This window comes from Erythrolamprus reginae, chromosome 5, assembly GCF_031021105.1.
Source record: "Erythrolamprus reginae isolate rEryReg1 chromosome 5, rEryReg1.hap1, whole genome shotgun sequence".
Classification (NCBI taxonomy): Eukaryota; Metazoa; Chordata; class Lepidosauria; order Squamata; family Dipsadidae; genus Erythrolamprus; species Erythrolamprus reginae.
The window spans coordinates 58065083-58084595 of record NC_091954.1 but is presented as its reverse complement, the minus strand read 5'-3'; the positions used below and the strand labels follow the sequence as shown (position 1 = coordinate 58084595).

Here is a 19513-nt window from a genome sequence, read left to right as displayed (position 1 = left end):
CTGCTCCACAAATCCCAGCGACCAATAAGGTCTCACAGAGTTGGCCTTCTCCAGGCCCCGTTGACTAAACAATGTCATCTGGGGGCCCCAGGGGACAAGCCTTCTTTGTGGCGGCCCTGGCCATCTGGAATCAACTGCCCCCGGAGATTAGAACCACCACCACCACCCTCCTTGCCTTTTGTAAGTTACCTATGTCGCCAGGCATGGGGTAACTGAGACACCCCTGGGCCGACATAGTTTATGTATGGTATGATTGTGTTGTATGGTTTTAATGAAGGGTTTTTAGATGTCTTTTTATTATTGAATTTATTATATTGCTGTAATTGTTGTGAGTCGCTCCGAGTTTCTGGAGAGGAGCGGCATACAAATCTAATAATAATAATAATAATAATAATAATAATAATAATAATAATAATAATAATAGTATTGCTATCCCCAATCAGATGCAATATAGTTTTTAATATTAGCCATTTTTCATTTTAAAAAAGATAAGAATTTAATTCAATGGTCTGATCTACAATAAAATTTAGAGTATGATTCAGATACACAGTATAAAGTGCAAGTAAACATTAGACTCACTGGTAGCTTGAATTTTACAGTGCTCATTGTGAAATCCACAAATTGGTATGTCTTTAGATATTTCTCCATTTGACCAACCAATATAGTCAATTTCTACAGTAGGACTGTAGATAATAAGACAAGATAACATAAAAATCAGTTATACTTTTACAGAAATACCTTATTATTTACTGTAAATCTATTAATATACTAAACTTGTGAAGCAACCCATACTTTAAAAATAACTTATTTATATATTATACTTTTGTCACAATATTTTTTCTTTTTTATATGTTTAATAAAATGTGTATGAATCATATTTCAAATAGAATGGGGTTCATCAGCATGCTGATGACATTACATTCCAGTAAATGCTCCAGTAATTACTAAAAGTATGGAAGTCAGGAGAAAGAAAGGGAGAAGGAGATGGTGAGGGAGGGAGGGAAGAAAGAGAGGGGTAAGGGAGAGAGGGAGAGAAATATCTAGTGGTTAAGATGCTAAAGTGAGAGGTTGTCCTAGCTTAGTCATGAAAGCCAGATAGGTAAAATTGGGCCAGTCACACTCTCTCAGTCTAACGTACTTATTCAACCTGTTTTGGTGAGAGTCATTTAATGCTTGAAGAACACCAGAAAATAATAGGGCGCAGAATGGATTGGATGATTAACAAAATTTCCCATAAATGCAATGTCAACAAATTTCTTATTATTATTAAGAAAACTATATGGACATGTTCATGAGCTCAGTTTGAAATAGACTTGAATTCATTCTGTACACGTGAACTCATAGAAAACAGAAAAAGCTATGAAAAGCAAGGGTCAGATTGCTCTATAAAAAGAACTAGGCTTCTGACTGAAGTTGGTCAAAATTCATGCTCCATAAAATAAAGACAATAAGCTACTCCTTCAATATATGAATAAAGAAACTATATATTGTTCTTGACAAATTAAATATTTATGTACAATATTTTCATGATATGTGAAAGATTATATTATAGAGTACTTATGAAATATTACAGAAATAAATACCTTAGTGTTCTTCTGTAGGTATCAAAATTAAGAACAGGAATGAAGTGAGTAGAATTTCCAGATTCCTGGAGATCAAACACAGAATAATCAATTTTTCTCTCACCCAGTTCGTCAATGTGCACAGGACCAGTGATGCCTATATAAAAAAAGATATTCAAGATACAGATGCTTAAACATTTATTATACACCCTATTTTTCCGGAACATTTTTCAATCATTTCATTTCATTTTATTGGATTTGTATGCCGCCCCTCTCCGTAGACTCGGGGCGGCTAACAACAGTAGTAAAAACAACATGCAATAATCCAATACTAAAAAAGCTAAAAACCCTTATTTTAAAACCAATCATATATACGAACGTACCATACATAAATTGTGGAAGCCTAGGGGGAAAGAATATCTTAATTCCCCCATGCCTGACAAAAGAGGTTGGTTTTAAGAAGCTTGCGAAAGGCAAGAAGGGTGGGGGCTATTCTAATCTCTGGGGGAAGTTGGTTCCAGAGGGCCGGGGCTGCCACAGAGAAGGCTCTTCCCCTGGGTCCCGCCAAACGGCATTGTTTAGTTGACGGGACCCGGAGAAGGCCAACTCTGTGGGACCTAATTGGTCGCTGGGATTCGTGCGGCAGAAGGCGGGCCCGATGCCATGAAGGGCTTTATAGGTCATGACCAACACTTTGAATTGTGACCGGAAACTGATCGGCAACCAATGCAGACTGCGGAGTGTTGGTGGAACAATTCTTCTGAAACTTCAAAATTTTCAGAGATTTCCAAAACTAGTATTAGTCAATAAAGCAATCAGAAAAATTAATTGTTTTATTACATCTCCATTTAGAAACAGCCTGATTATAAACAGCATGTGAAGAAAAACGTAAAGCAGCAAGAAAAAGATATCTTGCCACCATAGTTCCCTCTAAGCTGAGCAGGTGAGCAATCGCTCACTTAAAAATCATCATCAACTCAGAGTTTTCCAAACCTGCCCAGAAGCCGAGAGGGAAATTTTATTATTATTTCTGTGTCGCCCAGTCCCGAAGGGGCTCAGACACTATACTTTTCCGCCCACCCCAAAAAAAATTTAGAGAGAACACTGCTTGCCACTCAGATCTTTTCCATTTTACCTTTGGTTCTGCTCACATTTGATATACAATTTGGCAATATGGCTATAAAGATATTCCTATTCTTGCTTGTAAGGAGATCCCTTAGAAATTATTCCACTTTCAGATACGATCTTTATATGACACACTTAGCCATGATATGCTTACATCCATTTTATTCAGCCACTTTTTGGGTTTGCATCACATACTATAAACTAATCATATATACAAGCATAGACACCATTCCAGCTTCTTTGTATCTTTGTATTGGAGATCACCATAGCCAAAGTTGTTGTATTACTGGCCCTGCCAATTTACAATGATTGTAGTCTTAACTCACAAACTTACCATACAGAGGGGTTTTATTATAGCCTTTTAAAGTGTTGATTAATGCCCTTCCATCAAGGAAATCCTTTTTGTCTTCTGACATTTCTTTTACAGTTGATGCATAAAGCAAAACAGCATCATAAAGGTACGCAGCATAAGAATTTAACTGAAAAAGATACAATATGTGAAACAGTTTGGGCTCCTGGGGGAAAGGGGGTGCATATCACTCTTTAAATTGTCTGGTTACAAATTTGACTGGAGACCAGGGTTTCTACTTCTAGAAGGCGGGGTTTTAGCAGTTACCTTATCATAATTTGCAGAAACCATACTACTGCAATTTTAAGTTTATTCCAAATTCTTCCCCCAGCTTTAGATACATATCCCAAATTACAATTCCCAAAATGGCAAATAGTTGGGCTTTGATTGACCCAATTGAATAATTTAGCTAAAAAATTGCAAATAGTGGTGGGATATGTTAGTTAACTAACATTGCTTATCATGTCATTCTAACATAATCAGAATCCCTGCTCTTTTTTAAAAAAAACGGTGCAAAGAATATTAGAATTTGAATTTGTGCCATTTTTAAATTCTGATTATTCTACCCGAGCATGTTTTTTAATTCCACAAAATACTTCGTTCAGCCTCTTCCAACTTGGTGCCCACTAAATTTCAGAGCAATTCAAGCCTACATTGCTACAAGGGGTTTGAGAAGCTGAAGTGCAAACAACTAAAAACCATCAGATTGGAAATGAGTTAGATCAGGACTGTCAAACTTGTGGGCCGTGGGCCGGATGAATCAGGCACTGGCCACACCCATGCCTGGTTTAACAAAGGGGGGAAACGTCCTGATATGTCACATGATGATGCAAGTTTGACAGTCCTGAATAGATGATTAATTAATATTGGATAAATATTGGGTATGCAAGAGATTGACAGCATTGGCACCAAATCAAGTCATGAGAATGACAAAAAAAAACCCTTTAAGCTATATTTCTAATAAGGACATATACAATTAATATAGTAAATATAACCTCTTCTTGTAAAGAAAATAAATTGTAAGAGGGCTGCTTTTCCTTTAGCTTGTCATGGAGCTTCTTCATGAAATCAGAGTAATTGTTATATTCCCTGTAAGACCTTAGAGCTATTAAAAAAACAGACTGATAAGCATCTAAAATGCTGGTGTTTTCATGATTCCAACTCTCTTCCAAAAAGTAAGCCTGGAACACAAGAGAGAAAAATTATGAGTTCTAGTAATAAATATGCACAATTTAATTGGTGTATTAGTGTATGAATGTGAAGGTCAGTAAAACATACTTCACAGGTAAGCTATCAGTATTTCCTGTTAAACTTTCAACATTTTCCCCACTCCATTGAATATAAAATATAGTATAAATGTGTGATAAAGAGGTCCTAAGGGAATAAATATTTTGGGTTGTATTATGTATGCCCAAAACAATTAGCCTTTATAGATAGACACACATTCAATCCTGTTTCTCTATGGAATACTTTAATAAATTGGGGGTAAAGATTGAATAGTTTTTACTCCTAAAAAAGGGACATGCGGCTCAGTGGCTAAGATGCTGAGCTTGTTGATCAGAAAGGTTGGCAGTTCAGTGGTTCGAATCCCTAACACCAAGTAATAAGGTGAGCTCCTATTACTTCTCTCAGTTTCTGCCACCCTAGCAGTTCAAAAGCATGCCAGCCACATAACCAAGGAATCATCATCAGACAACGCTGGCTTTTGGGCTTAGAAATGGAGATGGGCACACTCCATAGAGTCGGGAACAACTAGCATGTATGTGCAAGGGGAACCTTTACCTATTCCTCAAACCTTGCTTCTTCCCATCTTTCTTTTTATTTTTCTTTCCTTTCCCTTTCTCCTTTCCTGTCCCTTCTGATCAAATGCCATTTTTGCTAATAGTTTGTTTTGCTAGCACTCGGCTAGTGAAAATGGAGTGACTGCCTCCTGCAACCCTTTGCAAGCAAAAATGAAGCTTCGGAGGGCCATGTGCAGTCCTTTCAAGCTCCAATTTTGCTGGCGGAGCCACTGCAGGCTGGATGTGGGCCATCGGCCTTGAATTTGACACCCCTGCATTAGAATCATAGTTGCCAAATTATGCAACCTAAAAATGTTTTAAACATAATAATAAAATACTCATTGTTAGTTACTGACCTCAAACTGTTGCAGAACAAAGAACACATATGGTCCGTTTGTCATACCTAATTCTTTGGCTTGTAACAAAATAGATCTTGCATCCAAAGGATTGCAGATTAAAACAATAACTGCAAAGAAATTGAAACAATTAGTCATCTATTATCTAAAGTTAATACAGAAGATAATGGAAGCTTGAAGTAACCAGGCATTAGCTCAACAGCATTACAAAAAGCCAAAGCAATTTATTCATTCCTATTCAATGCATTAAAAGGTAGAGATTTTATTGTTTGTATCTTATTAAATAATGCAAACAATATTTGCAATATTAAATATAAAAGTGTTTAAATATGTGTCATGAAGCAGCTTGGAAGAGAAAGATACTGGGAACAAGAGACTGGTCAGCATGAAAATGGCAGAGAAAATAGACAGCAATGAACCTTTTGGCAGGCATGGAACTGAGATAGGAATGAATCTGTTAGTGAATGAAAGCTATCAGTGTAGGGATTATAGGTCAGCAATTTCTCTTTTATTCTTTTATGAGTACTTAAAATGCAGCCACTATTACAAAAAGTCTCAAAGGTTGAATGAATTGCTGGATTGTGTATACAGTATGTATATCTATATCATCTATATCTATATCTGTACATATCTATATATCTATGTCTATATTCTATCTATGTATGTCTATGCTATCCAGAGGCCTGAATTTGTACTCTTTTAAACATTTTTAGCATTCTGATGCATTTCCAGGGATGTAGATATATAAAATGATAATTCGATGTACTAAGTGGTTAGCTCCATTAAAATCAAAATAATTACTCATTTTAGGAATTAAATGTTAGATGAATAATATGATTCACTGTAATTATGGGTTTATTCCATAATTCCATATACTCCAAGGCAAATACATTGGGCATTTAAACATTTCTAACTAATTCAAATAACATCATCTACTATATGTGTTCTTTAATAGGAGTAATATTAAAAGCCAAAACATAAATATCTCTATTCTATCATATGATCCAAAGACATTTTTAAATTCTGCTTCCCAATACTAGACGTTATATAAATAATTCTGATTACAAATGGAGAGACTTAATCATATAACAACTTTCAACTTTTTAAAAAGCCAGGGGCAAGAGCTGGCAGCCCCCCAGCCACTCGCTGAGTGTGTAAACAGAAGCAGGTAGGGGCCCGGTCATAACCCTCATCTTGGTATGGGTGTGATGTTGGGCCTGCCAGAGACGAGGGAGGCCAGTGGAGTGGGAATCTCTGTGGGGTGGGACTGGAAAAGGCAGATACTGTGGGAATCAGGGGATAGGCTGCTTACTGGGAACTAGGACTCTGTGTTTACTAGTTCTGGCCCCTCTGATTCTGGATCATCAGACTCACCCCATATAGCTGGTGACAGGGGAAGTCAGGGCCCTGGTCTCAGGTTGCTGCTGTTTGAAACCAGGTCACCCACAACACACCAACTCTCTGTGAGCTGCACTAGCTCCCAATCAGTCTCCAGACTCAATTAGATGTTGGTTATCACCTATAATGCCCTACATGGCTTAGGGCCACTATCTTCAGGACTGCCTTCTGCCGCATAGATCCCTGAGACTGATAAGGCCCCATAAGGTTGGACTTCTCTGGATCCCATCGGCTAGACAGTGTTGGTTGGCGGAACCACAGGAGAGGCCTTCTTTGTGGCAACGTTGGCTCTCTAGAAACAGCCACCCCCTGACATACATCTGTACTGGCTGGACCCTGGTGGCCTTCTAGAAAACCATGAAGACTTGGCTCTGCCAGCATGCTTGAGGGCATTGATCAATATGGTACAATCTAGATCCAGCCACAAAAAGATATGAATGGTTATTTTATAGGTTTTAAACTGTCTTTTATATTGTTTTTAGATGTACACCACCCAGAGTCTGGAAGGATTTGGGCAGCCTATAAATTAAATTATAAATGAATGAATGAATGAATGAATGAATGAATGAATGAATGAATGAACTAACAAACAAGCAAACAAGCAAACAAGCAAACAAGCAAACAAGCAAACAAGCAAACAAGCAAACAAGCAAACAAGCAAACAAACAAACAAACAAACAGTGAAAGTCAGATTCACCATTTGGTAAAATAAATCTCTGTGTAGGCATACTGGAATATATAGTAGTGCAGACTTAGTAAATAGTCTGTTGAAATAATTGCTGTAAATAGGCTTCTAACAATTAATAAATTTCATTAAACTTTCAAGTGTGGACCTGGTCTTTGGTGGCTGACACTGAATAACATTTCGATATAAGAAAATTATAAACAAGGTCCAGCCAAATTTGAAGTATTGAACCTTTTACTATACAATTTTGGATTTAATTCTATAAAATAAATGGATTTTCAGAAAGATTAAATATTTTTATCTTACTTTATTCCAAAGAGCATAGGAATTTTGGTAATTTATACTAATTATTATTATTTTTCTTCTGAAACTTACTTCTGGCAATGGATGATATATACTTCAGTTTCTCCTCGTGGAGGCTTTGATTTTTTGTGTTGTATCTCACTTTCGCCGTGATGGTTATATTGAATTTGAGTTGGCTTTCTATGCTTGTCCATAATTCCTCTGTTTTACCCCATGTAAATGCATCGTATGAACTTCCAAAGAGACCAACATATTTCCACCCAAAATATTGTAGTGTTTTATACAGTACTTCTCCTATCAGATACACTGGCGAGACAAGGTTGACGTAAGTGTCATAAAAAAATGAATTGCTCAGCTTAGTTGTTTGGCCAACAAACCCAAACATGGGAATATTCCATTGAGAAGCAAGCAATCCTGTAACCTAGCAAGAAAAAATAATATTAATTGCATTAGTTAATAACACTTAATAATTATATATAATTTTGTTTACTCTGGATTTTTATCTATATGAAGATATAAGAAATGTCAACTTGATCACATTTGGATTTTTCAAAGAAATTAAACAATGTTATTGAAACTTCAGGAAGATCCAAAGAGTTCTTTTGAATGTTAAAAATTATCCAGGAAATTTGGAAATATTTTTTAAAAAATCAACCTTGGACTGTTATCTGTGATTTTATTATTTTATATTGTCTGAAATCAATATATTTTGTTTTAATTCATCACATATATATATCCCGTAAAATCAACTCTCTGCTTGGCTGGTATAAGCCAATAGAGTTGGCACAGTGCAAATATCTTCAAATAAACAATGCCTTTTGTTAGGATTCTGAAAGCATGCTTTCTCTGTTATCCCTGAGAACCAGGTGGCTTTATGGAATTTATAGAATTCAGAATGTTATGCAATCATGAAAAGCCTTTAAAAATCTGTTTTCTACTGGTTTGGTCAAATTCCATATTTTATTAATCTTTTTTGTCTACTGTATTTTTATTATTATTATTATTATTATTATTATTATTATTATTATTATTATTATTATTATTATTATTATTATTATTATTATTATTATTGTAAGCCTGCCAGAATTAGTATGGAGTCAGAGAGTACCTAAATGAAATAAATAAAAAGGGGTTTCTTATTTAGCTGAATATTTATTTATTTATTTATTTATTTATTCATTCATTCATTCATTCATTCATTCATTTATTTATTTATTTATTTATTTATATGCCGCTCACTCCAAAACAAAAATCCTTATTGAATATTTACATTAAAAGAAAAGGAAAACATACGATACATAGTATAACAATAATATAAATTGGACAGAAAAAAATAATAAAGAAAATATTAAGAATAAAAGAAATAAAGTGAGAAAGTTAAGAATGAGATTAAAGAGAGAGATATTTTGTCAAATATATAGATGACATTTTAATCATAAACGACCTTTAATTTCAGTTGTTAGGTAACTGTAAGTTTCCCTTCAGTTTTTGTTAATTATAGTAAAGTTATTAAGTTAGGGATATAGGTATAATTTTATGTAGTAATTATATTTTATCTAGGTAATCCAGAGGTTTTGGGGGTTTGAGTTATGGATTTTAATAAACATCTTTAGTATGTCTCGATCGATGTCTTTTACTATTCAATCAATGGGTTGTTTTCAGTGCATGTCTTGTACTAGGGTTGGATGAAGTTGTTGCCTAGTTTTCTTCTTTTTTAATAACATTTAAGTATTTTTTTTGTGCTAACCATTGACCCAGACTTGTAAAAATCTGATCCATCCCTCTTTTTAATTTCAATTGTTAATTTTGACATTACTGCACATTCCATAATTTTTATTGGAAGATTTAGAGTAGTTGGAGTTTTTTCTTGTTTCCAGAATTGAGCATATAGAATTCTCATGGCTGTTAGAATGTGAAGGATGATGTACTAGTCTTATTTTTTAATGTTTTGTCTAACAATTCCTAAAAGGAATCATCCTTAATTACTTTTAAAATAGGAAATAATTAAATAGTATGTTTTTATCTATAAAGGCTTTACTCATTTTAATAATTATCTAGAACTGAACTTTTATAGCAATTAAAGAAAATTGAGCTACTTGCCTAATCTGTTATCATTCTGAATCTTGTGGTTTCAGTGCAAAACCTTAAAATTTTATTGTACTCCTCAACAAATAATGCTGTCTATCATTTGTCCTTTTTTGTGGCTATTCAAATAATGTGACTTAACCAACTGAAAAAGAGTCCAAGCGCCTATTTGAAAACTTATTTTGGTCGGTAAGCCACTCAGTCACAGGACCTTTAAGCCACCCTAGTCACATAATTGTCAAGCCATCCCCACCTAGTCACATGACCATCAAGCCACTCCCACACAATAATCCACGGCCACAGCGTGGTAGTAAAAATGTTTGTAGCCCTTCACTGGATAGGAGCCTATATTGTCCAAATGCTGCTGAACTATTATTTAGGTCAGAAGCTCTGAACCCAGGGGGAAATTTCATTTTTCAGGGGAGCGATGGAAATAAAAATGGCAATGAGGGAGCAAAGGAACAAAAAGGGAATGATATGGGGGCGATGGAGTGAGATGTTTCATTGCAGAGAGTAACAATGAAAGAGCTTGCAAGCCAGTAAGAGCTGGGAACATCATTAGCACCTGGTTAGAACTGAAAAGAAACTTATTCAGAGCAAGTTAGAGCATGAAAAAAAACCCTGCAAAGACTTAGGACTTGGAAAACATTCTTCCCAGAGAGAAACAATGAAGGAGTCTGCAAGGTAAGAGCTGGGAAGATCGTTAGCAGCTAGTTAGGGCTGGGGGAAAAAAAATCCCTACATTCAGAGTATAAGACACACCCAAATTATTAGCCTCTTTTAGGGAGGAAAAAGGTGTCTGAAAAATATGGTAATTTATTAACATGCGAGCTGACTGATGTGTAGGGATGTGTGTATTATTTTGCAGCCTTCAACTTCCTCTGGAACTGCTCTACATAAAGAATTTAAATCAGACATTTCCCAAAAACAAGCACATCCAGTGAAATTATTTGACAAAGTTACTGGTTGTGAAGCATAATCCAGTAAAAACATTGTTATAAATTTTTGGTAGTAATCAGAAACTTTGATCAGCAGGAGCCATAGTGAACTGACTGGCTATATTGCCCAGAAATTTCTCCAGGACATGCCAGCTAGGACCACTATTTTCTCATCCACTCCAGAAATCTCTTGTCAGGAACTCTGACCTCCATATGATCACTGGAGACTTACATACTTAAGAAGCAACAGTATAGAGGTGCTGAATGAATATGGATTAAATATAAACTTTGATGTACTGTACAATAAAAATATATCAAAGTGGTTGGTTATGTAGAGAAAATTGAATGAGAATAAAATTGTACAGGAAATGTATAAAGTAAGAATGAACGAATTAAGAGTGCATAGAAGGCCAGTAAACCAATGTGTTTACAAGAAACAAGATTCTCCAAAAAGACTATGATGAAGTTTAGAAAACAAAACAATGTAGGTGTTCTATGTAACTTCAACAATACTAAAATGACAACATTTATTCCCACAGAAGAATGTTGACAAGAGTATTCATCATGAAGTGCGTTTTTCTAATAAGCCCCTCTTGTTCCCCGACCACTCCCTGGACACCTATGAATATGCAGAGGTATGACAAAACACGTAAATGTAAATTTGATTTAGTTAAACATTATTTGCTTCTTGTCCCAATTTTCTATTTTTAACTTTTGTTTATCATTTCTTACTCCTTTTCTAATGTTTCTTATCCCAAATAAGAGTTATGTAATAGAAATATATGCTTATATGAAAGGAAAAACTATACTAATGAAAGTTATTTCATGTCTTAAATGAGTCAAGAACATTAATCAGTAATGTTCTCATATGATATGCAGAAGAAGAACAAAAAGCTACAAGATGTACTGGAAAAACAAGTCTTGGAATTAAGATAATCAAGTTACACTAAGGAATCACCAAAGTGGTTGCAAGATGAGATAACCAAAGAAAATAGGCACATAGTAGTAGAGTGAAATTGGCTTGGAAAATTCATTTCTATAGAATGGAATGCTGCCTTTTGATTTTGATTTGATTTTATTGCATTTGTATGCCACCCCTCTCCGTAGACTTGGGGCAGCTAACAACAGTAGTAAACAGCATATGACAATCCAATATAAACAGTTAAAAACCCTTATTGTAAAACCAAACATACATACAGACATACCATGCATAAAATTGTAAAGGCCTAGGGGAAAAGAGTATCTCAATTCCCCCATGCCTGGCGTCAGAGGTGGGTTTTAAGAAGCTTACGAAAGGCAAAGAGGGTGGGAGCAATTCTAATCTCTGGGGGAAGTTGGTTCCAGAGGGCTGGGGCCGCCACAGAGAAGGCAGAACAAGTAATTGTTTGGTTGACGGGACCCGGAGAAGACCCACTCTGTGGGACCTAACTGGGACCTAACTGGGGTTCGTGCAGCAGAAGGCGGTCCCTGAGATAGTCTGGTCCGGTGCCATGAAGGGCTTTATAGGTCATAACCAACACTTTGAATTGTGACCGGAAACTGATCAGCAACCAATGCAGACTGGGGAGTGTTGGTGTAACATGGGCATATTTGGGAAAGCCCATGATTGCTCTCGCAGCTGCATTCTGCACGATCTGAAGTTTCTGAACACTTTTTAAAGGTAGTCCCATGTAGAGAGCATTACAGTAGTCGAGCCTCGAGGTGATGAGGGCATGAGTGACTGTGAGCAGTGACTCCCGGTCCAAATAGGGCCGCAACTGGTGCACCAGGCGAACCTGGGCAAATGCCCCCCTCACCACAGCCGAAAGATGTTTCTCTAATGTGAGCTGTGGATCGAGGAGGACGCCCAAGTTGCGGACCCTCTTTGAATACCTGAGATGAAGCTGCTGAAGGTTGGTGGATTGTTTTCTTTTTACTTAAATCAGTTTTTTAAAAGAATTTCCTACATTGAGAAATCATATAAAAAAGCATCCAAAAATGAATTTTAGCAAACAGCATTCACGTGAATGTCTTACAGCCATTGAAACATGGAGGGTGGCAGGTGATTTAATTATATTATATTAATTTATTTGATTATTGTTATTAGTTTTATTGCTTAAACGTAGTTTTATATTATGTAAGCTGCTTTTAGTCACCATGAGCAAACAGGCAGCAATATAAATTCAAAAATAAATAAAATAAAATAAAAAAGCTGCAAGGGAACACCTGAAGTTGCAATTTGGCTAATTACTTTTCTGGAAAGCACACCACAAACTGGATGTTTTCCTCAAAACTCCCATCTCCAGATCTATAAACAGGAATTATCAATATTTCTTAAATATTTCTCTGTATCATTAAAAGTATTAAGTCAGAAGAGAAACTGGAAGTGTCATGGCAATATAATAGTAGAAAGTTTAGAACTAAGACGCCTTAAACAAGATCTAAGTATTGCCCACAAGATCATATGCTGCAACGTCCTACCTGTCGGCGACTACTTCAGCTTCAACTGCAACAACACAAGAGCACACAACAGATTTAAACTTAATATTAATCACTCCAAACTTGACTGTAAAAAATATGACTTCAGAAACCGAGTTGTCAAAGCGTGGAACTCATTACCGGACTCCATAGTGTCATCCCCAAACTCCCAACACTTTACCCTTAGATTATCTACCGTTGACCTATCCAGATTCCTAAGAGGTCAGTAAGGGGCGAGTACAAGTGCACTAGAGTGCTTTCCGTCCCCTGTCCTATGGCTCAGTGGTTCAGCTATAGCAGAAGAGAGTTTTTTTAGGAAGTATGCTCCAACTGATAGAGAGGGTTTAAGGTCACGTAATGCTTTTTCAACTCGGTCTTCACTGAAGTCTATTTGGGTTAGGTCATTGAGAGAGAGAATTGTTTTGGAGAATATCTGGTTTGAGGAAAGGGAAATTATTTAATAAGTAAAAAGCTTTTTATTTGTTATATGATACTGGTTATAATGAGGCTTTGACAGACTCTTTGTATTTTTTTCTTTTAATAAATTTTTTATTAAACCTTTTTCTTAAAATTTTTTTTTTACTATTTGGGAAAATTTAAATTTAAATCTAGAACTTAGGATATAAAAGAAACACATGTTTATATGAAAATACATGATCTGAATGGAGAAGAGGAGTGAAGTATGCTAAGCGATGGCAAGAATATAAGAAAATAATCTTAAACTTTAGGAACAGCTAATTGAATCTATAAGATTTTTATAAGATATAAGATATAACGTGTATGAAATAAGTATTAAAAATGAATTAAGAATGGAATGAATTTATCTAGATAAGAAATGAACTGATTCATGGAATAAGTTACTTTCTAAGTATTTTTTTTCTTTATATACAAAGGAATTTTAAAAGTTTGCAAAAATTGAAAATGTTTCTTGGAGAAAAATTTAATATTTGGAAAAATTTAAAATTAAATCTAGAACTTAGGATTTATCAGAATCACATGTGTATATGGAAATACAATGGTACCTCGTGATACAAACCCCTCGTGATACGAACCCCTCGTGATACGAACCCCTCGTGATACGAACCCCTCGTGATACAAACCCGGGGTTCGGAAATTTTTTGTCTGTTCTTACGAACTTTTTTCGGCTTATAAACCCACCACTGATCACAAAAATGGTGGTCCGCTGGACACCGCCACCCAGCTGTCACCTTTTAAAACAGCCGGGGGGCTTCTCGGCGTTCTCCCAAACCCGAACCCAAACTTTTCGGGTTTGGGTTCGGGAGGCCGTCGAGAAGCGCCGCTGCCCGGCTGTCATCTTCTGAAACAGCTGGGGGGCTTTTCGGCATTCTCCCGAACGCCAAACTGGGAAGTTTGGGTTCAGGTTCCGGAGGCCGCCGAGAAGCACCCGGCTGTTTCAGAAGGTTATAGCTGGGCGGCGCCATCTGGCGGAGCGCCATTTTTGCGATCAGTGGCGGCGTTTTCAGCTGATCTGGAGGCTGGAAAGGAGGTGGGGAATCCCAATAGGAAACTCCATGGGCGGAGCTTTGATGTCACAAAGACGTCCTTCCTGGAGGCCGAAATGTGGCCTCCAGGAAGGAAGTCTTCGTGATGTCAAAGCTCCACCCATGGAATTCCCTATTGGGATTCCCCACCTCCTTTCCAGCCTCCAGATCGGCTGAAAACGCCACCGCCGATTGCAAAAACGGCACTCCAAATCTTATTTATTTATTTATTTATTTATTACTTAGATTTGTATGCCGCCCCTCTCCGAAGACATTCAAAAGCGGGACTGTCCCACCAAAAGCAGGACGTCTGGTCACTTTAGTCCAGCCACCAAGGTTGGCAATTCTTGAATACAGACTGAGCTACATTTTCTGCAAAGTTATCATTACATGGGACACACTATATTTAAATGACTTGGTTAGCATCTTATGCAAAATCTTGTGTAACTCATACATAATTTTCTGAACAATAAAGACTTTTTATTTCTTAGAATACAGTATTAGTAAATTCTTTTTGGACTCATATTTTCTCTTAGCCTTTACTGTATAGATTGGAACATCACCTGAAAGTTATAAAGGAGTGGAAATTCTCTTGCATATCTTATGATGTCTCATGGGAAAGCTATGCCTTAAGATAGCTGTCTGTTTATTGACAGATGACTCTGCATGTAGGAGGATCAGATAAAAAAGAAACAAGTCCCAGAAAAGTAATTTTTTAACTTTAGAACACTTGCTATTACAGTTGCAACCTCAGCATTGCCAGGAGAAGGTGATGTGAATTATTTTCTCAGGAGAAAGAAGACTTTTTTTTTCTCAGAAACCGGTGAGTGACTGAATGGACAAAATATATGGGGCTTTTCATGAAAGAGGAATATTTCTTTCTTTGGTGGAAATTAACGTGTCCAAGACAAAAACTACTTTTTTAAAAAAGGAACTACAGTAGGTGAATGTGTATGCGAATTAAAACTATAAAGATTGTAGTGTGGTGAAAATTTTAGAGCTCACCTTAAGACAAAACTTCAGACCTACCTAAGAGTAAATTTCAAACAACTGCGATAAATATCTATATATCTATATCTGTATTTGTAGCTGCATGTGTATCACTGTCTGTCTGTTTGTCAGTTCTACGCATGTACAAACAAATCAGTAGTGAGAGAATTTAGAACCCACTACTGGTTTGTCTGTCTGTCTATATGAGAACCATGATGGCGCAGTAGTTACACTGCATTATTGCAGGCTGCTTCTGCTGACAGTTTGATTCTGACGGGCTCAATGTTGCTTCAATCTTCCATCCTTCTCAGGTTGAAAAAAATGAAGATCCAGATTGTTGGGGGCAATTTTCTGAATCTGTAAACCGCTTAGAAACTTTTATTATTGTTATTTTTACTGCTTATCTATTAACAATTTTCAAAAAGATTTTCATGTTTTTATATGTAATTTTATTGAAATTTTAATTACAATAGAAGCACGTGCAAACTAAATTTAATCAGAAGAAGGAATAGAAATAATAAAAAGGGAAAAGTAAGAAAAAGAAAAGTGTGTGTGTGATTTCTGATCATTATCACAGGTATAAATGTACCGAATAGCTCTTTTTCCCATAGCCCATCCCTCATCCATACACATATCCATTAATCATTAACTTTTCATCCCTGTAAAAAGTCTGCAAAGAGTTATCAGAGATTTATGCAAACATATTCTATATTTAACCTTGATCAAAGAAACCAATTTTATATTTCTTTTATTGTAACATGCTTTTTAGTTCATTAAGATACTATTGCACAATTTGCAGCTTTAGCTGCATAATCTTTTATTTTTCAAGCTTTAACAAAATTCTTTAGCATATCCAATGGAAATCTCCCTTATTCTGATCATTGTTTCCCTTGACTTTTCTGTTTTCACTATAGATAAACACTCTCTGTTTTATAATCAATACTTTTACCCCGAATATGAACCACAGAGTCATAAAAAGTGAGTTTTTAAATTTCTGGTCATAATATTTCTGCATCAAGAAAAATTTGTTTTACCTCTGTCATTCTTTCAATATCATCTTTTAGGCAAAATCAATCCATACAAGCAGACCTCACTGCTGATCTTCTAAGTACTAATTACTACATTATCCTTCAAAAATCTCCTATAATATTTTAAATAATGTTTTATATTATTTTGTAAGACTCCCTATTAACCAAAAACTAAAACCAAGCATACACTTTTTCCCATTTTCCTTTACTGCCTGGAAACTTTATTCCTTTCTAGTGTTTCTAATTTTTGAAATCATAAAATGTCCAATATCTGTTATGGCTTAAGATATGCATACTCAAGACTTAAGACTTCGTTCCCATGAAAATCCATTTATTTTATAGAATTAAATCCAAAATTGTATAGTAAAAGGTTCAATACTTCAAATTTGGCTGGACCTTGTTTATAATTTTCTTATATCGAAATGTTATTCAGTGTCAGCCACCAAAGACCAGGTCCACACTTGAAAGTTTAATGAAATTTATTAATTGTTAGAAGCCTATCCACAGGAATTATCTCAACAGACTATTTACTAAGTCTGCACTACTATATGTTCCAGTATGCCTACACAGAGATTTATTTTACCAAATGGTGAATCTGACTTTCACTGTTTGTTTGTTTGCTTGTTTGTTTGTTTGTTTACTTACTTACTTACTTACTTGCTTGCTTGCTTGCTTGCTTGCTCGCTCGCTCGCTCGCTCACTCACTCACTCACTCACTCACTCACTCATTCATTCATTCATTCATTCATTCATTCATTCATTCATTCATTCATTTAGTCCAATACACAATAATACACAATGAGGGTTATAGAGGATATAATCAGATAGAATGGATTAAAGGGGGGATGGAGGAGAAAGTAAAGGAGTAAAATATAACTATGAAAGAATAGCAGGAAATGATATAATAGAAGAGAAGATATAGGAGATATAGGAGAGACAATAGGACAGGGGATGGTAGGCAATCTGATGCACTTATGTATGCCCCTTACTGACCTCTTAGGAACTTGGTGAGGCCAACCGTGGATAGTCTAAGGGTAAAGTGTTGGGGGTTAAGGGATGATACTACATAGTCCAGTAGTGAATTCCACGCTTCGACAACTCGATTACTAAAGTTGTATTTTTTACAGTCAAGTTTGGAGCGGTTAATATTATGCTTGTATCTGTTGTGGGCTCTTGTGTTGTTGTGGTTGAAGCTGAAGTACAGTTGAAGCTGAAGCTGAAGACAGGCAGGATGTTTCAGCATATGATCTTGTGGGAAATACTTAGATCATGTTTGAGGCGTCTTAGTTCTAAGCTTTCTAGACCCAGGATTGTAAGTCTAGTTTCGTAGGGTGTTCTGTTACAGGTAGAGTATTACTAAAAAAATTGTTGGAAGAAATACAAAATCATTTGGAGGCACAATTGACCCTCTTGACCTTCTGGATGGCAAGTAGTAATATGACGACATCCAGAAGGCTGAATTTTTTAAAACCATTTTTAAGGGTTAGAAAAGGAACAATACTGATAATTTTCCTTCTATTTTTTTTTCACTATAATCTGAGATTTCTGCATTATCAGAAAATGGTTTGCTAGAATTCATATTACCCATCTTCTCCCACAAATGATTGTATGACTGTAACTTTGTTGCTTGTATCATTACAATTTACAGGATATGGACAGACAAATGGAAACACTTGACTTTTTGGCATCATAATGTTTGAACATGTTCAAATCAATCAAAACTTGTATATTGACTGGTTCATAATATGAATTGATTGATTATTTGTACCCAGACTATCATTAAGTGTTGTACCTTACTATTCTTGAATTTATCTTTTATTTTGTGTACACTGAAAGCATATGCACCAAGACAAATTCCTTGTGTGTCCAATCACACTTGGCCAATAAAATTATATTATATTGTATTACTTAGCATCTCCCTAGAGTTATATAATGATCAGTAGCACTCAGGAGGGTATTGGACTTGGTTATCTTGTGGCAATAATAATAATAATAATAATAATAATAATAATAATAATAATAATAATGTCGTATGGACAGTTGGCGGAACAAAGCATTGCATGGCCAGTTCTTGGAGAAGATTGAAAGCAAAGTGGATAAAGAAAAGACCTGGTCATGGCTTACAAGTGGAACACTCAAAAAGAAGACAGAAGGACTAATACTGGCGGCACAAGAACAGGCCATTAGAACAAATGCTGTCAAAGCCAGAATTGAAAAATCAACAGACAATCCAAAGTGTAGACTCTGTAAAGAAACAGATGAAACAATCGATCACATACTCAGCTGCTGCAAAAAGATCGCACAGACTGACTACAAGCATAGACATGATGCTGTGGCACAGATGATCCACTGGGACTTGTGCCAGAACTACCATTTACCAGTGGCAAAGCATTGGTGGGATCATAAGCCCGAAAAAGTGGTCGAAAATGAGCAAGCAAAACTACTGTGGGACTTCCGATTTCAGACTGACCAAATTTTGAAACATAACACACCAGACATCCTGATTGTGGAGAAAAAGAAAGTATGGATCATCGACATCGCAATCCCAGGAGACAGCAGAATTGAGGAGAAGCAGCTAGAAATTAGTGAAATACAAAGATCTAAAAATTGAGCTGCAACGACTCTGGCATAAGCCAGTGAAAGTGGTCCCAGTGGTACTTGGCACGGTGGGCGCAGTGCCAAAGGATCTCAGTGGACATTTGAAAACCATTGGAATTGACAAAATCTCCATCTGTCAATTGCAAAAGGCCGCTTTACTGGGATCAGCAAACATAATTCGCCCCTACATCACACAGTCCTAGGCATAGTTCCCTCTAAGCTGAGCAGTGAGCAATCGCTCACTTAAAAATCATCATCAACTCAGAGTTTTCCAAACCTGCCCAGAAGCCGAGAGGGAAAGAGTGAGAGGGAAGGAGAGAGAGAGGAAGAGAGGAAGAGAGAGAAACAGATAGAAA

At 36.1% G+C, this 19513-nt stretch overlaps 1 protein-coding gene across 1 annotated transcript in view; it reads right to left on the bottom strand.

Annotated features, from left to right (window-relative positions):
• LOC139168595 (guanylate cyclase 2G-like) overlaps positions 1-19513 on the bottom strand; it is a 59288-nt gene that overhangs the window by 23268 nt on the left and 16507 nt on the right. Inside the window, exons 2-7 of the mRNA XM_070754219.1 lie at positions 7632-7980; positions 5174-5283; positions 4032-4217; positions 3022-3166; positions 1584-1719; positions 580-683 (exon numbers count right to left, since the gene is read on the bottom strand). Of these exons, the coding sequence (XP_070610320.1) occupies positions 580-683; positions 1584-1719; positions 3022-3166; positions 4032-4217; positions 5174-5283; positions 7632-7980 (1030 nt within the window). The remainder of the gene's footprint in view (positions 1-579; positions 684-1583; positions 1720-3021; positions 3167-4031; positions 4218-5173; positions 5284-7631; positions 7981-19513) is intronic.